Below are 21,369 nucleotides of genomic sequence, written 5' to 3' on the forward strand. Positions count from 1 at the left end.
GCGACCCACCCGCCTCCATCAAGAAGATGGAAGGAGAGAACAAGATACAAGAAAGAAAAACAACTGAAGATGGTGACCAAAGGTGGGAGCTTCCGGGGAAAGGTATACATGCCTCAGTATAGACCAATTCACAGTCCGCCAACGCCCAGCAACAACAAAAAATAGGAGGGCTACAAAATAGTGGAGAATTCCGAACCCAACCACTACATGGTGGAATAATGCACAGCATGTGAATACAGAAAATTCTTCAAGCTGCACAACTAAACCTACAGGTACGAAACTATATGTTTTCCATCAGACCCTGCCTATAGAGGCATTGGACAATGGTGGTTTTCGGCCCTATATTAGAGAGCAGCTTCTTCGGTGAAGAGCTTGCCAGGGAAATCGATCTCATTTGACATTTAAACTGTTGGGTCCTTCAATTTGAACACCAGTAGTCCTGGCTCCTCAGATAAAGAAAGGATCAGAACCAACAATGGGAGCTAAAACCTCAAGGCATTTATCTAGCATGTTATTGAATGTGCACTCCCTTTTAAAATACAATGGAAATACTCCCGTTAATGTCTACTACCATATTCATTACCCTTTTTTAAGGTAAACTTGGGCCACAGTTGACTCAAAGCCTGAATTTGGGTCAGCGTGTCCAGAGGGATATGGAATTCTACATCACCTTCCCAGATTTAATAGGTCTTGGATAGGGAAGGGGAGTTGGGGTGGGGGGTGGATGGGCAAGAGTCAGGTTTTTTCTGTCCTGGTTTCTCAGCTCTGGAATAGCTTCCCTCCTACTCTTTAGGCTACGCCCAGCCACTTTGCTTTCAGCAAATTGCTGAAAACCTGACTATACACTAAATAATACTCCAGCATTAATAACAGTGATCGTAGCCAGCACCAGGATGTCTTTTAGGTTGCAGTGTGTTTTTCACATCTTTTTAACAATAATAATCATAATTTTCATAATTCTCCTTGCTGTGAAGCTGTGGCTTAAACCAATGAGGCCCAATAAGTCTGAAACATAGTTGACATTTCCTTTGTTCCCATGTTGAGTGGACATGTGCAGATTATGTAGACCTGTGTGGCGATGCCCAATACTGATTTTGTGCTGTTTCTGAAGAGGACTGACCATAAGCAAAGGCCAAACAAATATTGGAGTGGAATTCCCCCTGTGTAATTACAAGTGTTCCCAAAGAATTTGAACACCCAAGTTTCAGGTTTTTTATTTTACATTCAACCACCTGGCTTCTCTAACCTCTTGCCTGCGGATTTAGGAGATTGAGGGTATAGTGTGCAGTATTCGTTGTACTTGCCTATTGTGATTAATGGAAACTGCCAGGTCTCTCTGCACATTGTAAAGATTGCTTAGGCTGGTCACATAGAAGCTCATTTTGTACTGTTTGCTAAATACAGGAGCCGATATCCGAATTGTGCCCATGAAAAACCTGACAGGTGGAGTGCTGCATACCAAGTTCTGGGTGGTTGATCAGCAACACTTGTACATTGGGAGTGCCAACATGGACTGGAGATCCTTAACTCAGGTGTGTTGCATGCTTTTTTAAACCCTTCTTCTGCAGGGGATGGATTCTTTTGGACAAAGATCCAGTTTGGTGCAGTTGTCTTGTTTTGTTTACTGTATAAAAAAAACTGTTTTAAACAGTGAGCGAAAAAAGTCATCCAAAAGCTTTTTACAAGAGGGCTTCCAGAATATCCAGTAATCTATACCAAATCAGAAGTTAAACATTCCACTTCATACACAAATTTCTGCTAAAGAGCCAACCCTTTGAGCTTTTTTTAGGTCAAGTCTACCATACAGAGACCTATTGTGGGCTTACCAAGAACTTACCATTGGTTGGCTTTTTTGTCACTCTGATTTACTTGCTTCTTATTCAATGACTTGCCTTATCGATCTGTTTCCGTCCTGTTTGTCCCTCCCCGGACCATAGCCTCTTTAACATCCTCTTGATTTGTCTGACTTGTGTCCTTCACTGCTCACTTTTAGGAAGCTACTTCTTCTTTTGGATTAAGCACTCCATAAGAGTGCATGTGTTTTCCAGCTCTCTCATCTCTTTCTATGCTCCTCCCATATGCCGCCCATGCATGGGTTTTACTTTTGTGTACTTCCCCTGCGCACTAGCCTCTCTCCATCATGTGCTTTTGCCCCCTCCCTGATTTTATTTCACTCTATTGCACTGTTCACTCTCTCTCCAGTGTTTTTTCCCTCCCTACCCTCGCTCTGTGTTCTTATACTCTTTTTTTGCAAAGACAATCTGGGCAATACAATCTTCATTTTTATTGCTGACAGATCCAAGTGGCATCCACCATCTTTGATCGGTAAATTAAAAACAAAGTAGATTTTGCAGTCATGCATTCACGTGTTGAGATGTATGCACACCAGTAGTATGATGTGACTGTATCGTAGTGGCTTCTTTTCTCTATTTTTTTCTGTTCTGATCGACCTTGCACAGCATTGGGAAAAAGCATTTGGCTTCTCCATCCGACACTTTACAGTATTGCAAAAAGTAATTGGCAAACGTGACCAACGCCTTTTGCCTCTTAGGTGCCTCTTAGGTGATAGAATTTAGAAAAGTCCATCAACCACCAAAGTAAGCTTGCAAGAAGTGCTTTGTCGGGTCTTTGAATAAAAACCCACATTAAAGTGTTTATCGGAATAAAATCAGTCAATTAAATCACTAAGTATACATACATTTACATTTCAAAAGAATACACTAATGCATCAAATTCTCATACAAAGGGGGTGGTGAATAAAACCCTGTACAGTAAAAATACATATAAAGAGACCTAACTATTAATGTCCCAGTGAAGTGAGATTATTTATAAAAACAAAGCTACAAAATATTTTAATTACAAAGTATTTATAAATGCCTGACTACATGATTGTTGCGACTTACCATAGAGAAATTAACTGTAATTATCATCTTGGCGATGACCAAACACAATTTAAAATGTTTACCACTGCAAAATGAAAGCATTATTTTTAGTTGAATATGAGTAATTTATAATATGTGGCATATATGTTCTTTATTATAGATAAATTGAGGAAATAACACTTTCTTCCTTGCTTCATGTTACCAAGGGCAAAAACTGAAAAATGGGACCAGTATTTCTCTTACTTCTTGTAAGCAAGGTTTGCTTTTGTTAGCTCTCCCTGTTATAGAACCCTCAACCACAGGCATCTATCAGTGGGCGCATGGAGTCCATGTAGACTTCAGGTTCTGCTTACATTCTATCTGGCAGTGTAACCAGACTTCCTCAGAATTTAAAGCAAATTCAAAATCTGTGCTCTCCACGTTCCATCATCTCCATATATGTTTGCATCAGTATCTACCATCTGCTCATGAAATGCATTAAACATGTATCAAAAAACCAAGAGAGCGACAACATTCCTTTACATGCTTGACCATAGATGCTTACTAGGTCTGGGCATGAAATTCCGCTCTGCTCGTGGAGTTTGCAGAGTTTTTCCCAGTTCCGAAAAATTCTGCAAAGCGGAGCAAAGTTTTTCATCTCCTGCGGCTCGCAAGCGTTAAGTGGGCGAGTGCGAGCGAGGAAAATCTTACTCCAGATCATCTCACTGCTGGTTGCTACTGCTCGCGTTGAGAAAACTTCAGCTCGCTTTGAGGAAGCTGCAGCTCGAGTAAAACATCTACTCGATCGGCTGAAAGAAGCAGCGCCCTTTTGTGCTGCCCATGGTGCCATTTGCTCTGATTTTACAGCTCGGGACAAACACCAGACGCTAAAAATCAGCGCGAGCAGCATGACCTATTGCACTCTGCCGCTGGCGAAACTCTGCGTTACGCGGTGGAGTTTTTTGGATACTTTGCAAAGTTCTATGTAGCGGAACTCCACCCAGGCCTACTGCATACCCTCCCCCTCCTTACCCAACAAGTCCTTATTCACATCTCGGTACATTGCATCATTTGGATTGGTCTAAACCTGCACCCAATATAAATAGGGCGGAGTCTGGCTCTTCTTTCTAGTCTCCATATACAAATTTATCTATAGGATGATGATTAGAAGTTCACTCCGAGAAGACATTCTCCCTAACCTGACAGAGTACTCTTTTCTTGTGGCCCAATGCCTTGGTTACGTTTGACCGGTAGCAAGGATTTAGTGTTGTAAACATTCAAAGCTACCATTAACATACAGCCTTCATTCTTTTTTTTGTTGTTGAAAGATCTTAATTCACAAAGTGATGCAGCCATTGGCTTCTTTGTTTTGATATCTGATCATTCCATGTCCCAGAGGCAGCAGTGAAAATGGAGAAGATCAAAATGCCAGGTGGCCCTCTTTATGAGTTGAGCCATGTATGTATGTATGTATGAATGGAATACTTTGATAGGGTAATGATTTGTCCCTACAAATAAATCAGTGACTAACTAACCAAAACCTATTCTGTGTCAAACAAAACACTCTTCCGCCTCCTAAAGACCAGTGACCAACTCTTAAGGTCCACGTGTTTCATTAAGGAAATTATGCATGTTATGAAACAACTTGCACCATAGAAAAGAAAGGTGTTTTAGTAATATACCAACAGGAGTAAGTCAATTAAATATTAGTGCTTACTCGTGCTTCCAATCGTGTTCCTAGAATGTTGTTCTTAAAATTGTGTCATACACGTTAACCTCTATTTCTCCTAGTAAGTGACTACACAGGGTGTCCTCTTCTGTTGAGACTAAATGGTCTGATTAACCCTGAGTTAGGGTCAGTAGGAACACTGAGTGTTCAAATGTTTTGTCTCACAATTACAGTTTGTCTGCTCTGTTTTCGCAAGTACCTTATCTACTTTTTGTAACGATAAGGGCTTAGTTACTGCTTACATATGATGATTGTCTAACTTGATATAGAGCTGATGTAATGCTTCAGTAAAATATGTTCAATTGTATACCCTATTAGGTGTTAAGTCACACTTTGGATTTCCAAGGTAAGATCTCTTCTTACCATGGGTCAATATCTAGAGCGGGGCTCCTGATCACCCTAATGAAAGCTTGAGACCCTTTTTAGTTCTCTCCTAGGCAGTGCTTGCGATGTCTCTTCGAGACATGCTGTGCTTAGGATATGGGCTTTAAGCTTTGTCCATTGCCCTCCCATGTTTTCAATTGGCTCTTGAGAATGTCTTTTGTAAGAGCACTACTTTCTTAATAAGCTGTTGTTGTAGGCACGAAGCTACCACTTCCCTACCGCACTTCTCCAATCTTAATGGTATTTTTAATGTCTTTTATTTCTTTTGGTGCAGCGCGGCATCCTGCGCTTTATCTTGAAGTATGGCAGCCGCTCCTTTCTTTTGTTCTGCATGGCGCAGCTAGCCCACATAAATTTCCTAAAAATAACGTAAAAAATATTTTGACTCTACGCGGAGTGCCCGTTTCATGAGCGCTGCGCTTTCTTTTACTTGCAGCTTCGGCGCTGCATCTCCCTCGTGCGGTGCCCTCCTTCCCTCCACAGATCAAAACCCTGCCTATTCTATACTCTTCCCGCCCTGCTGCCTGCTTATGGAGACCGCACCATTAACTTCAGGCGGCTGTTCTGCTTGGAATAGATGCAACGCTGCTGCCATTTTTTGGTTTGTTGCAGCGCTACATGTTTGTGAAATAGTAATTATTTTCTTAGTTACTTGCTTTTGTTGCAGTGCGGCATGCCGGTATTATTCAATAAATGCTGTCTCTGTCACTGAGCACGATCCCTCACAGGGTGCAGTACCTAGTGTGGCCAAATGCACTGCTCCCTTTTACTGCTTCGTGCACAGTAAAAAAGTAAATGTTGCTCTACCACCAATAATATGCTGCATATCTAAATACTTCTGAGGTCCCAAAGGCAAGAGCTATTGAATTGCAAATGCTTGTTTAGGTAGTTTATGGGCTGAAACATGTTGACACCATTAAGAGTGACAGAGACATAATTCGATCGCCTCATCCGATCTTTTGAATTTGTCATCCTACCCTGCCTGATTTTGAAAAACGGAATTCCTTTGGCTTTCCTACTACTAGCACTTGGAAACCTTTATCAGTAGGCTGTATTCTTTGTAATTTACTTCAGACACATGCAAAAGATCATTAAGCTCTTTTCTATATGGTCACTTCAGACTAAGCGGTAGATTTCGAGTTTGACAGACAGGTAATCCATCACAAATGTGACAGAGTGCCTTGCCTACTAAACAAACAGTCTGCTTGCCCTGTTTAGGCTTGGGAAGACCACTAGCTTTCCATAAATGGAGCTCCAGTTGGCTCCTTTGATGGAACAATTACTCTGATGGAGTAGGGGCTGTCAGAAATAGGGCATCACATTGCCCTCCCTATTAAGTGTGGACGGTATGATGTTATTTTTATTCTGTTCCTCAACCTCTGCATAAAACCGAAAAATAAAAAAATACCCCACACCCTGGGAAAACTGCCTGGATGGACATTAGTTGTTTATTTTTCAATTTAAAAAACTCTCACTTTAGGATTTTGTTTTTGAAAAACTAAATTGTATGTTCGAGGCATATGAGCTGCAGATTACACACGTGTGCGTAGATCACCACCTAGTGTTAGGCACGGATGTTTGCAGTTTGTTTTTGTCCTGAAAAGTTCTTTGGAAGTCACGAGTTCAGTGACTCCTCCTTTGGACCACATTGCGCTTGGGCATCGCCTCCATCCCCAGATTGTTTTTTTCCGCCATCGGGCTCAGATGCGTTTCCTGCACTCCGGTTTGGAACCAAATTTTCTTCGGCACGCAATCCTCACCCAGTTCGACGGTATTGTTTCGATCGTGCTCCCCATCGGCGCGATTCTTCACCACTTCGAAGTCTTCGATTCTGGTCATCGACGAAGACCTTCGGGCCTACCTGGGCCTTACTCTCTGGCTCATGGAAAGGACGCCATTCAAGAAGTGTCCTCAATATGGGTCGAAGTTTCCCCACACCCATCTACATGAGGTGTGCAACCTTTGCCTCTCACTGGAGCACGAGACCAAAGACTGTTCCGCTTGTGCCTCCTTCCGCTCCAAGAAGATGATTGGGTACCGATGAGCTCGAAGAACCATGGCTCGCTCGTCAGCTTTGATCCCGGACGACCTATTACAAGAAGACTAAGACGTCGAGGACATCACTCCAGCTCAACCGGTCGTAAGTAAGAACGTCGACCCCAACCCTTCCTCGTCACCCTCAAAAAAGACTTCGGTCACACCCTCACCTTCGGGCCCGGGTGCACACCGAGAGACTGCTTCCCAAGCCCTGCCTTCGGGCCCAGCAAAGAAGCCTACTAAGCCTCCAGGCGGCTCGGGCTCGAATCAGCCTATTTCCGGTGTCGATCCCATACCGGCTCTGAAGAAGAAGCCATCTTCCTCAACCACGCCGACCGCTGCTCCGACACCCAAGCACTCGGTGCCGAAAAAACACCCGGAACTGAAAGAACACGTTCCGGTTAAAGACATTTCGAAAGATCATAGCTCTAAACCAAAAGACCCTAGACCAGCTACCGAGTCGGTGCCGAAAAAACCTCTGGAACCGAAAACTTCGACGCAGAAGTATCTGCCCTACACAGAAGAGCTTTTTACACCAGATTCTACTCAAAAGTCTCTTGTAAAGGATCCTAAGACTGGCCAACTAGCTCTTAGCTCCAAAAGGAGACCACTAGAGGCTCCTACAACTCTTCCTCCTCCAAAGAAGAAAAGAGACATTGCAACCTCTCCATTAAGGGTCCCTTCTCCACCACCTCCCCATACTATTCCTCCTCCTACAACTCCTACACCACATCATTCGCCTACAACATCCACTAATCCAGATGATGATGTAGATACAGACTCTGATGACACAGGTGGGGGTGCACACAACCCAGTAGGGACCAATAGTCCCCCTCAGTCACCTAATCCATGGGATGATTATAACACTCCTGATGTGCTTTACGTCCGTCAAGACAATGTATATCCTTCCAGGCCTTCCCCACCAGAGGACACTATAGGTTTTAACCTATTAGTCCAGAGAGCTGCCCAGTACCATGGGGTTGACTTGCACACAGATACTGTGGAGGAAGACTTCTTATTGGACACTTTTGACACTACACAAAGGTCCCCTGCCATTTTGCCAATGCTTAAAGGGGTTATTAAGCACGCAACAGAGGTATTTAAAGATCCTGTCAGGGCTCGTGTCCTCAACCCTCGCATTGAGAAGAAATACAAAGCTGCCCCTACAGATCCAGTTTACATTAGAGGGCCAGCACCACTAGATTCCTTAGTAGTATCTAATGCACGTAAACGTGCTAATTCACAAACATCAGGTGAAGCCTCACCACCAGAAAAGGAATCTAAACTCCTTGATGCCTCCGGTAAGCGCACAGTGGCACAGGCAGCTAACATATGGCGCATTGCCACTACTCAAGCGCTGTTGGCAAGATATGACAGGGCACATTATGACGAATTAGAATCCATAATGCAGCATCTACCAGATAAATATAAAAACAAGGCCAATGAACTCCTACAGGAAGGTAAAAATATCACCAACACTTCCATTCGTTGCGCCCTAGATGCCGCAGATACCGCTTCAAGGGCAGTTAATACTAGTGTCCTTCTGCGTAGGCATGCCTGGCTACGTATTTCAGGTTTCAAACCTGAAGTGCAAAATTCCATCCTCAATCAGTCATTTGATGAGAAACACCTATTTGCCCCTAATGTCGATGTATCTTTAGAAAAAATGAAAAAAGACACTGACACAGCTCAATCTATGGGAGCCTTGCAATTGGAAGCTCCCAGACGTTCTTTGCGCCGCTCATCATATAGAGGCAACACAAGAGGCTACGCCTCAGATAGCCCCTCCACTTCCTATAAGACCCCTAGCCAATCCTTATTCACTAAGGGCTTCCAAAGAGCAGGTTATAGGGGTAACAACAACAAAGGCAGAGGCAAAACCAACGACTCCCGCTCTGCCTCCACCCCTACCCAATGACTTTCCTCCACTTCCCCCGACCATTCCACTCCTGTGGGGGGGAAGACTACAACAATTCCTTCCTGCCTGGACCAACATCACATCAGACAGGTGGGTGTGAAAAATTATTCAATCAGGTTACTGTCTAGAACTAAAATCTACCCCCCCAAACATACCACCCAAACAGCGTCCAATGTCACAAGAGCATCTATCACTGCTAAAGCAAGAAGTAATATCTTTGCTAGAAAAAAGTGCACTAGAACCAGTTCCTCTGGACCAACAAAACAAGGGGGTTTACTCCCTATACTTTTTTATCCCAAAAGGACGGCTCTCTAAGGCCTATTCTAGACCTCAGACCGCTAAACATATACATACAGTCAGACCATTTTCACGTGGTCACACTCCAACAAGTCCTTCCTCTCTTGTTACAAAACGACTTCCTTGCTACTCTAGATCTCAAGGACGCATACTTCCACATACCCATTCACAAAGCTCACAGGAAGTATCTCATATTTGTAATAGACTGACAGCACTATCAATTAAAAGTACTCCCATTCAGAGTCACAACAGCACCAAGAGTATTCACCAAGTGCCTAGCAGTAGTGGCAGCACATTTACGAAGACTGCACATCCATGTCTTCCCGTACCTTGACGACTGGCTCATAAAAGCCAGCTCATACAACCAGTGTGTGCAACACACTCATGCCACGATCCAACTGCTCCACAACTTGGGGTTCACAATAAACCACACCAAGTCTCATCTGCAACCATCCAAAGTACAACAGTACCTCGGTGCCACAATAAACACCTCCACAGCGCTAGCTCATCCCACTCTAGTAAGGATAGCCAGCATGCAAGCGCTTCTCACAAAGTTTCAGCCACAACACTCTCTTGCAGCACGAGTGTTCATGCAGCTCATAGGGATGATGGCCTCTTGCATTTTCATAGTGCCCCATGCAAGACTTCAAATGCGTCCTCTCCAAGAGTGCTTATCACGTCAATGGAACCAGGCTCAAGGTCAATGAACAGACCTAGTGTTGGTAGACGGTCGGACTCATCACTCCACACCAAAAACCTTTCGAAAGGGCGACCGTTCCTAGAGCCAGTTCCTCAAATAGTCTTGGCAGCGGACGCATCGCTATCCGGCTGGGGAGCCCACCTACTGCAACACACCATGAAAGGCAGGTGGACACCACAAGAAAAGCTACTCCATATCAATCACCTGGAGTTACTAGCTATATTCCTAGCACTGAAAGCTTTCCAAAAGCAAGTATTAAACAAAGCTGCGTTAGTCCGCACGGACAACATGACAGCGATGTATATCATACAAAAACAGGGCGGAACACACTCCATTCAACTCTCTCAACTAGCACAAAACATACGGCGGTGGGCTATACCTCAAAACACATTCATCCTAGCCAGGCATGTTCCAGGAGTACAAAATACCATAGCAGATCTGTTAAGTTGTCAGACACAACAGACCCACGAGTGGGAACTTCATCCGCAAGTTCTTCAACCATTCTTTCAGATGTGGGGACAACCTCAGATAGACCTCTTTGCCACCCACGAAAATGCCAAATGCCCAAGCTTTGCCGCCAGATATCCACACCCACTGTCCAAAGGCAATGCAATATGGATGAACTGGTCAAACAAATTTGCGTACGCTTTTCCACCTCTACCACTCATGCCACTAGTAGTACGCAAACTACAACGGCATTCTCTACTCTCATCCTAGTTGCTCCAACATGGGCCAGACAGCCGTGGTACACCACACTGCTACAACTGTCTGAAGTACCGCACCAAAAACTATACCTGTCTCCACGACTTTTAACACAGAACCGTGGAGAGATCAGGCACCCGGACCCAGCTCAGCTCAACCTTGCGATCTGGCTCCTGAAATCTTAGTATTTGGATATCTTAACCTTCCTCCAGACTGCATGAATGTCATAAAAGAAGCTAGACGTCCAACCACTAGAGCATGCTATGCAGCTAAGTGGAAACGCTTTGTAATATACTGTCACAACAACAATATTAATCCCCTAGACGTGTCTATTCAGCACATCATAGGATACTTACTACACCTCCAAAGATGTAACTTAGCCTACACATCTATTAGACTGCATCTTGCTGCCATAGCAGCATATCTTCAAAACAGACAGCATCTATCTCTGTTCAGAGTGAATGCTATTAATGCCTTTATAGAAGGCCTTAAGAGAATAATTCCTCCTAGAGTACCACCTTCGCCAGTGTGGAATTTGAACATTGTTCTCACATGGCTAATAGGACCTCCCTTCGAACCTTTACATAAATGTGAACTACAATTTTTAACATGGAAGGTTACGTTCCTAGTAGCTATTACTTCTCTACGAAGAGTTAGTGAACTACATGCACTAACCATTCAAGAACCTTTCTTGCAAATGCATCATAATAAGGTCGTTCTCCGTACTAATCCAAAATTCCTGCCCAAGGTCATTTCTCCCTTCCACCTCAATCAATCTGTTGAACTGCCCGTTTTCTTCTCACAGCCACAGACAGTAGCAGAAAGAGCTCTTCATACCCTAGATGTCAAAAGAGCATTGTTATACTCTCAAGAGAACACAACCCTTTCGTAAGACCAAACAACTTTTTGTGTCTTTCTCACCACCACACAAGGGTAATCCCATATCAAAATCTGGGATAGCTAGATGGATTGTCAAATGCATACAGATTTGCTACCACAAAGCTAAACGTACGTTATCTGTTCCTCCTAAAGCCCACTCTACAAGGAAAATAGGGGCTTCAATGGCATTTTTAGGGAACATTCCCCTAGATAACAGCTGCAGAGCAGCTACATGGACTATACCGCACACATTCACAAAACACTATTGTGTAGATGTGCAAACCAAACAACAAGCTAATGTGGGCCAGGCTGTTCTCAAAACATTATTTCAAACTACTGCAACAGATACGGGTGGTCGCCGCTAAGACTGGGTACTGCTATACAATCTATGCACAGTGTGTAATCTGCAGTTCATATGCCTCGAACGGAAAATGCTACTTACCATTATGCATCTGTTCTTGGCATGTAGAGCTGCAGATTTACACACTCCCACCCGCCTCCCTGGCTACCCTTGTCTGTTCCAGTATTATCTTAATTAGATACAGCTTACATGGACATCCTTCCTTTTCTTGCAAAGCTCCATCATTTCCCTAATGGTGAAAAACAATCTGGGGTGGAGCCGATGCCCATGCGCAATGTGGTCCAAAGGAGGAGTCACCTATCTCGTGACTTCCAAAGAACTTTTCAGGACAAAAACAAACTGCAAACATCCAGGCCCAACACTAGGTGGCGATCTATGCACCGTGTGTAACTCTGCAGCTCTACATGCCAAGAACAGATGCATACTGGTAAGTAGCATTTTCCTTGTAATCTTTAGTAAAGTTTGGTGAAACCGTGTTAAAACAGATGGCGGGTGTTGTCCACCAAACGTTTTGTCCCTTGACAAAAACCGCCATGATGGCAGTTCCTGTCAAGGTACACACATCTGTTCCGGGCAGGATTTTTCTTCCACCACACTGACAGAATGTACGTTGTTTGCCAAACTCTAGATCAGGCCCTATATAATTTGCGTAAACTGAAAAGGTACCTCTGCTCGACCTTGCAACATCTTTGTAGCTTGGCTTAAAGGCTTTAATTATAAAGTCACTTCAGACACATATGTTGTGTGCAACCTTCATTAAGCGGGCAATGATGTATCTACTTCCCCATAACACATGCCACATATGCATCTCTGGTACTGATTAGTGGTATGCACCTAACATGTTCCCGAATCACAATTTGGGTTTGCAATCGCAGACCTGGTGATCTGCAAACCACCATCACTATGATGATATGTCGCAATTTGCGATTTACCTCTTTAATATTGGTGAGGGTAGGCGAATTGTGACCAATAGTCTGTATTTTAAGAACTGAGCTATTCGTTTCAAGGTCGGTTTGCAAAATACATCCCTTTGCACAAAATTACATGTCACAACATTTCTGATTTCAAATTGCGACCAGTATATTACAAACCAGTGTTTAGTACCTCTGGCCTTTAATCTTGTGCTCACAGTTAGAATGCTACACTCATCTAACTGCTATTTGCTGAGAGCTCTGCTCTTTGAAATGGCAATCATTGCTGTAAATGGCATTTCGATTCAGGTTCCACCTTATTTTCAGTTTACTCTAGACTTGAGATGCCCGCTGGTTCCTTCTTTAGTTCACAGAAAAACTCAACCTCATCAATTCCTTTCTCTACAAGAATTTGTTCAGGTATAGAACTTCTTTCTTCGCCTTTCCAGAGCCTATAAACTGTAGGATAGAATTGTGCAACGTTGACTTAAAAATAGAAAACACTTGCTGAAGCTGCACCTTGTGACCTGGGTCAATTTGGCAACCATGTCAATGCAATATTTCAGTCCATGTTAGTACAGCTTAATATAAAAGAAGTAGTTGAATAAATACATTTGAAGGATCAGTGAACGCACATCACATAGTTTTAATTTTTGCTTATATGTGTGAAAATGCAGAATTTATTCATGGACAGGGAAGTTCCAAGGGCGATTAGTTAAATCAGGGAGTTATGCTTCCTTGCTATTTCAGAAACTGAGTTTAGCCTTTGAACAATGATAAGGTTACATTTACTGCTCACATTGGTGATGGTAGAGATAAAGTTGTGTCTCTACGGATATAATGTTAAAGGTATTCATTTGATTTGAAAGCTTCAATGATACATCTCAGGGCATTAACAAAAAAAGTTCACTATTCCACGCTTCTTCTCTTAAGGCCAGAGAACAACGTTCAGTTTGCAAACTAGCATGTGACAATGGCACACAGATGGGTTTGTGAACTGAGCTTAATTTTTGCAACGTTACTGGTCAGGGCCGACTTTAGGGCAGTGCGACTGATGACCTGCAAAAGGGGGGGGGGGCACTGAACTGAGGGGGGGGGGCGCCTTTGTTTAGCATTAATTTTAAAGCACCTGCTACAGAGTTCATTGTGCATCCAGCTTTCAGGCAGCAATAAAAATGTCAAGATAACTCTTGTGATTAATGTTTCTGCTAAAGAGAGAGATCAGAGGTTTTTCTATAGGCAGATTTGTTTCACCATAAAGTAGTGCAGAGGGTTAATGTGCCTGCTGCAAAGAACAGCACTGTATTTTATGAGGATGGCTGAGTAAGCCAGCCTTTCCCAGCACTTTAAAACAAATGAAAGGTATGTGAAAAAGGGCTATGGAGAGATGAGGGGCACTTTTGCCGGTTGGTAGTGTGGGAATCGGAGGGAGCAGTCATGGGGTGGGGGCGCTAAAAAAGATTGTTGCACCAGGTGCCACCAGCGCTAAGGCTGGCTCTGTGACTGGTGAGCAAATTAGTTTCATTGCAAAATTGTTATTCACGGGAGGTTGCTTCCCCTCTGTGAATCTTCATTCAAAATTCTTTATTTCGGCATAAATGCCATAAAAGAGTCACAGCACAATTCATTACATTAATATAAACATTTTGTCAAAAGGTTTTAAAACATCAGTAAAAGTACATTTCTTAATACAAATCTAAGCACAACCGTTTGTATGTACCAAAGATCCCCCTATAGTTACTAGGGCACATTCTAGTTCTGTTTTTAAGGATATACTTCATTTATAGCTGTTGCCCCTTTTTTTTTCTTAGGAAAAAGATTGAGTATAAGAATCGACTAACACTAAATACTATTGTTTGATTTGTATTAGTTTTGAGTATTCTCAGGGCCTGGTTGCATGATCTCAGGCCTAGCAATAGGCATAGTGGTTTGATCCATCTTATTCTAGCCAATACATAGGCGGGGCAGAAAAAGAGAATGTGAGTCTCGTTCTCAATCTGGCTACAGTCACACATAGCACAAATTTCATCAGCCTCCAGGGATGAAGCATTAGACCTCCTCGACCAGCGTGCTAAGGTTGTTTTGGTCAAGAGATTACCATATCTTAATTTTAAAAATAAGGTTTTAGCAAGTGGGGGCTCTATCTCATCAAGATAAGTCTCAAATAGTGGCTCATCCTTGAAGCTGAGAAAATTTATTACTAAGGTTCCAGCAGCCGAAACATTTGTTGCCATGTTCACCATAAAACTCCAAAAGGCCCTTTTTAGTATTAGTTTTGGGTTGGGCGGTAGATGTTCTGGATTCTCCCAGAAATGTTTTAAACCTATTTTGGTAAGCCAAATTTTAACATGTTTTAGCCATGGGATAGTTATTGAATTATCAAACCCCATGATTTCTTTTAGACCATCCCTGTAGTCCTGCAATTCAGGCACCCGCCACAATCTAACCCATAACATCAGTGGGCGAATTATGGTGTAATGGTCAGTTCTTTTGACATTTAGATCCAATTCAAGGGGCACTAAAGGAGTGCCTCTTGGGACCCTTACCAGACTTCTCATAAAATTATTGTCCAGAACACGGAAAGTATCTTTTGACCCCGGCCCCCAGATTTCTGCACCGTACAACGCTGCTGGTTGAACCTTGAATTTAAAAAGCTCAACTACCGGAGACACTGCTTTACTAGTACTCAGACTTTGTTTCCTAAGAATTGGCTTTACATTCTGAGTGGATGCCAGCTTGCTTTTTTCCATTTGGGCTCTCCAAGAAAAGTTAGAGTCTAAAGTAACCCCTAAATAAGAGAAATGTGAGACAGATTCTAATTTAACACCATTCAGTGTTAAACAGCCTTTATTAGTTTTTGGTGGATTAAGGGTCATACATTTTGTCTTTTTCCCGTTTATTTCCAGACCTTTCTTACTACAATAATCACTAAAGGAATTAAGTAGTGCCTGGAGACCTTTCTTAGTTTGGGAAATCAGGATAGTGTCGTCTGCAAACAATAGTGATGTTACCCTTTCTCCATTCAATTTTGGTGAATCGTTTATACACCCCTCTAGATGTGTAGGGATGTCGTTCACGAAAAGGGAAAAAAGTGTGGGGGCCATTACGCAACCTTGGCGAACGCCGCGTTTGATAGGAATTTTTTGGGTCAGTTCCCCACTTGGGCCCCATCGGATTTTCGCAAAATTCCCTTCGTGCAGCTCTTTTATCTGGACCAATAGGCTATTTGGCAACCCTACAACATTCAATGTTTTCCATAAAAGATTGCGTGGCACTAAATCGAACGCTGCTCTCAGATCAACGAAAGCAACGTATAGATGACCCTTTTTAATATATACATATTTCCAATAGAGGCAGCAGAATCTAAATATCTGATCTATTGTGCTTACTTTACTTCTGTGAATCACTTACCACTCCAACTCCAGGGTCAGTTATGTAGCAGTGGTTTGAAACACAAAATGCAGTTGTAAACGATTGTTACTTCTGCAAATTGTAAAGAGGAGTAGGGTGTCCCTTTCACTCCTATTACTCTTTGCGAAAGGGTCGTAAACATTACTGTACAAGTGGGAACGTTTTCTGACTCATAGTAACCTTTGTACATTAAAAATCACTGTTTTGTGGTCTGAGCCCTTGCGAGCTTAAAATATCTTAATACAACTGACCCCTATATTGCCTAAAACCTCTCTGCAAGAGAAAGTAAACAGCTTATTATTGTGAGAATGAAGAACACAGTACAATTCTTCAAAAGGGTATGTGATCTGCTTATTGATCTACTGTGTAGCAAAAAAAGACAAAGGCAATTTGAAAGCAGCAAAGCACCAAGATCTATTTTGTGGTTTGTATATTTCTTTCCTTTGGAGCTCTTGGATGCTGTCTAAGAGCAATGGAAGATTATTTTGCTTTTTATCTTTTATAAAAATGTTAAGCTTGTTTTCTAACGACAAATTTCTTAAGGGCCATCAGGAGTGAGGAAGTGTTCTTGTAAACCTGTTTTGTTAAAGGCTCATAGCCTCATCTAGTCTGCCCATTTCTTTTTTTTTTTTTTTATTGTTTTTATTGTGGCAGTTTCGTGAATATATACGTAATACAGTCACATCTGTGAACATGCGAACAGAGATGAAGAACAAAAGTCAGGTTAAGATACAGTACACAGCCTTTCGGTCCACAACCCTGAGGTCGGTAGATGTCGATAACCACGTTGGACACAGATAGAGCAATCACACCACTGATTTTTGTTTGAAACAGAAACGACACAAAAACGAAAAAGGAAAAAACCAGCAGAGCTCGTCAGGAAAATCATTAGACCAGCTTAAGGGTCCAGCAGTAACCGGCCGTGGCGCTTCGTACCAGGCCCATCAATAAACCACACAATGAAAGAAAGAACCCCTGTGTAGGAAATAGACATTGAAAGGTCCCAGTAGGGACAAGTCGCAAACCCCTCATCCCATACACAACGTCTCAGGAGCCTCCTCTGGACATAGCCAGCTCCGCCGTTGGAGAATCGCACAATTCACCCCGGTAAGTGTTCCAGTGTACCCATTTCTTGTCCCACACCTTGGGGCAGCCCCTTATTTTATACACGTCTTCTCTGCTATCATGCATTGGTCCACTGCGGCCACCCAGCCCACCACCAGCGGTCTGTCTGGGGAACCCCAACTCATCTCTATGGATCGTTTTACCAGCAGAAACCCCAATGCCGCCCACTGTATCTCCGGAGTAGTTAGGTCGTTAGGCCCCCAGATGTTAAGGATACATTCCTTAGGCGACGCGGATAGGGGCTTGCCCAGGGAACGGCTCAATTTTAGACCGCGCGGCCATCCAGAACTACTGTATCACAGGGCACTCCCATAGGACGTGGTAGAAAGTTCCAGGGAGTCCGCAACCACAGAGGCATAGGGCGTCTGGTCGCCGACCTATCCCAGCTAATGTAAGGGCCGAAATATACGCTCTGTGTAGTATTTTTAGTTGAATCAGTCGGAACATGTGACATATGGCCGACTCCCTCGGAGACATCAGTGCCGATCTCCAATCCTCGTCATCTAGGGGACCCAGGTCTACCTCCCACTTGGCCCTCAACGGCAAGAAGGAATTGGGGAGATTGTTGCAGAGTTTACGGTAAGTTAGGGATATGGCCTTTTCAGGAAGAGGCTCTGACAGGAGCCTATCCTCCAAAGGGGAGGTGTCGGGTATAGAAGTGAAGTCCGGAAATGCGACACGCAGAGCATGTGTAATTTGCAGGTACCTAAAGAACTCAGTGGATGCCAGGGCGTATTTAGCTTGTAGGTCGGTAAAGGTCAACAGTCTACCCTTATGAACCAGGTCTCCGACCTCCGAGATCCCGATCGCATGCCATCTGCCGAGGCCCTGGGAGAAGCAAAGGGATCCCAGTCGCTGAGTGGACCATAGAGGCTAGGCCTTGGTTAGTTTGTCAGCCCATCCCAGCCTTTTGTTGGCTGTGTGCCAAACTCTCACTGTGTGAGCCATGGGCCCAATGTATCTCGTTTTAGTGGGTTTACTATACAGAGCCCCCAGGTAGCCCTCACGTCCCGTTTGTTCTCTGTCCAAAAGGAAGGCCGGGTTGAGAGGAGAACCGTGTATCCAGTGGTTGATCACCACCAGCTGGGAGGCCCAGTAGTAGAGACGGAGATTGGGGAGGGCTATTCCCCCATCATACCAGCCCTGAAACAACTTACAGAGAGCAATCCTAGCGGCACCGCCATCCCAGAGCAGCCCCCGGAGCTCACTCTCCACCGTCCTGAAGTACGAGTCTGGAATGGGAAAAGGGCAATTCTGAAGGACGTACAGAAAGCTTGGAAGCGCTAGCATTTTGAATAGTGCCGCCCTACCCAGGAGAGAGAGCGGGAGCGATCGCCTGTGAGCAACGTCACTACGCAGCCTGCGCAGTGGGCCCAGCAGATTGCGGTCGTAAAATTGCGTAAAGTCTGGAGTAATGAAAATACCTAGGTAGGTAAAGCCGTCAGAGGCCACCGTAATAGAAAAGCCCCGAGGCAGGCGAGGTGGCGGGCCATGTAGCATGTACAGCACCGATTTGGATCAGTTTATGGCATACCCGGAGTATTTACCAAAGTTAGTAAGGACGTGGAACAGGCTGTTAATGGAGGACTGCGGGGACGATACCTAAATCGGGATGTCGTCAGCATAAAGGGAGATTTTATCCACGGTCTCGTCGCTCCAACGCAGGCCTCGAATTGAGGCATCGGTGGGAACCCAGTGAGCCAACGGCTCCAAGGTAAGGGCGAACAACAGGGGAGAGAGGGGGCAGCCCTGCCTGGTGCCCCGATGGAGAGGAAATTTTCTGGACGTGAAGTTGTTAACCCGGACCTGACCAAAGAGGTCCGTGTATAAGAGGCGTACCCAAGCAATAAAGGTGGGTCCAAAGCCAAAACGGCGGAGGACCTCAAACAGGTAGGACCATTCAATCGAGTCGAATGCCATTGCTGCGTTGAGGGATAATATAGCAGCGTCCTGAGATAGGGAGGGCTGTTGGCTCAGCACGTTCTGGACCCTACGGAGATTCAGCGCAGTGTTCCGGCCTGGCAGGAAACCGGACTGGTCGTCGTGTATCAGCGAAGGGAGTACCAAGAGAAGACGGGACGCTAGCAGTTTAGCCAGAACCTTGGCCCCTGTGCTGATCAGGGAGATCGGCCGATAGGAGCTACAGGCAGTGGGAGGTTTGGTAGGTTTTAGAATGACAGCAATGGAAGCCAACGTTTGATCGAGGGGAAGCACACCCAACTCTAGGCTTTCCGTAATCATATTCAGGAGATGGGGGATGATGTCAGGGGCCATTCCCTTCAGAAACTCGACCGGGACTCCATCTGGGCCCATAGCCTTTCCGGAGTTTACAGCGAAGAGCGCCGAAGTGAGCTCCTCAGCGGATAGGTCTGCGTCCAAAGCGAGCCGATCCGAGTCAGAAATGACAGGGAGACGCATCTCCTCCAGCAGTTGTCTGGAGTCATCAGATGAATAGACGTTGCTGGCGGTGTATACCCTTTCAAAGTGAGCGGCAAACACCTCGCCAATGTCCTGGGGGTCAACTACCATCGACCCATCCGGGCCAGCTATGGATGGTACCCATCTCGTTGCCTGGTCGCGTCGCTCCAGCCATGCGAGCATCTTGCCTGCACAGTCTCCGTATTCATAGACCTGGTGGCGCGTGTGAAGTAATCGTGCCTGTGCCCGTTCTTGGGCCAGTGCTCTATAAATCAATTGTTGGGTACGGAGACGCGCAGCGGTGGAGTCTGTGGGCTCAGCACTATGGGATACCTCGAGGTTAATGAGGTCCGTTTCCGCCCGCGTGATGAGCTCAGCCTGTTTACGCAGATGACATGTTTTTAGGGCTAGTGCTTCACCTTTCACCACCGCTATGTAGGCTTCCCAAAGTGTGACCGCTGAGTCTACCGATCCAACGTTTTCTTCAAAGTAAAGTTCTGTACGTTCGCTCAACGCCTCTCTAATGTCGGGGATCCGTAGGAGCCAGGGATTGATAACGATAGGTCCCCTCACCATCTGACGATTATATGTTAAATCCACCATCAGTGGTGAATGGTCGGATATACCGTGAGGGAGGTGTCATGGGCGGATAAAGAGGCCGGCGTCAGCGTTGGGGCAAAAGAAATAATCAGTTCTCGACATGCTATTGTGTGCGTTAGAGTAGTGAGTGAAGGAAGGCGTGTCTGGAAAGTGAAAGCGCCAAATGTCCGTTAGTCCCAAGGCCTGTGTAAAGTCAGCTAGTTCAGAGGTCTGACGGTGTGAGCTCTTCTTGGGCCTACGATCCAGGTCATCGCACATGGTGGTGTTAAAGTCCCCTCCTATTATTTGGGTACCCGGGGATAGGCCCACCAGTTGAGTACCCAGGTCTTTAAGAGAGTCGCGCACTAAGGTCGGTGGAAGGTATACCGAAACGATATTCAGTGGGCGCCCCTCCCAGGTGGCCTCCACTACTGCAAAGCGGCCCAATGGGTCTGCCCAACATCGTGAATGGGTGAGTGCAAGAGATTTCCTAACTAATATCCCGGTGCCCCGGGACCCAGTAGTAAACCCTGCGTGGATCAAAAGCTTGTACCCCCCCCCCCGCGGTTGCCTGGCAAGTATTGCCAATCAGGTGGGTCTCCTGCAACAGGACTATGTCGGGGGAGTGGCGTCTAAGGAACTGGAGGACCACACTTCGTTTTATTTTGTGACCCAGTCCATTGACGTTCCAGGTGAGGACTGTAAGGGAGCTAGAGTTGGTGAGTCATGGCTGTAAGGGTGGAGAGTCAAGTTAGCAGGTCGCCTAAATAGGAGCCTCTCGGGACAACCAGAGGTCAGGGTCATACCAAGCTGGAAAGTAGTTAAAACTTGTGGACCCCAGGGGCCAAACGGCTGCCCGGGAGTGAGGCTTTGCAATACAGGACCCCGGGTAAGCAAGAGAGCGCGACTAAGGACCAGTCTGCTGGAGGCAAAGAGAGAAAATAACAATGGTAGGTGACCATCGGAAGCTCTGCGGAACACAAAAGTAAACAACATAACAGCAACAAAACTGGGCCAATACCCCCCACCCCTCATCCCGTCCCCCCACCCTGCTTCC

General features: G+C 44.9%; 1 protein-coding gene across 2 annotated transcripts in view; it reads left to right on the plus strand.

The window, feature by feature from the left end:
• Positions 1 to 21,369, plus strand: part of PLD3 (phospholipase D family member 3) — a 231,615-nt gene that overhangs the window by 153,777 nt on the left and 56,469 nt on the right. For both annotated transcript variants that reach the window (XM_078660655.1, XM_078660656.1), the window contains exon 7: positions 1,405 to 1,532. In XM_078660655.1, the coding sequence (XP_078516781.1) occupies positions 1,405 to 1,532 (128 nt within the window). The remainder of the gene's footprint in view (positions 1 to 1,404; positions 1,533 to 21,369) is intronic.

Source organism: Lissotriton helveticus, chromosome 9 (genome assembly GCF_964261635.1).
Source record: "Lissotriton helveticus chromosome 9, aLisHel1.1, whole genome shotgun sequence".
NCBI classification, from domain to species: domain Eukaryota; kingdom Metazoa; phylum Chordata; class Amphibia; order Caudata; family Salamandridae; genus Lissotriton; species Lissotriton helveticus.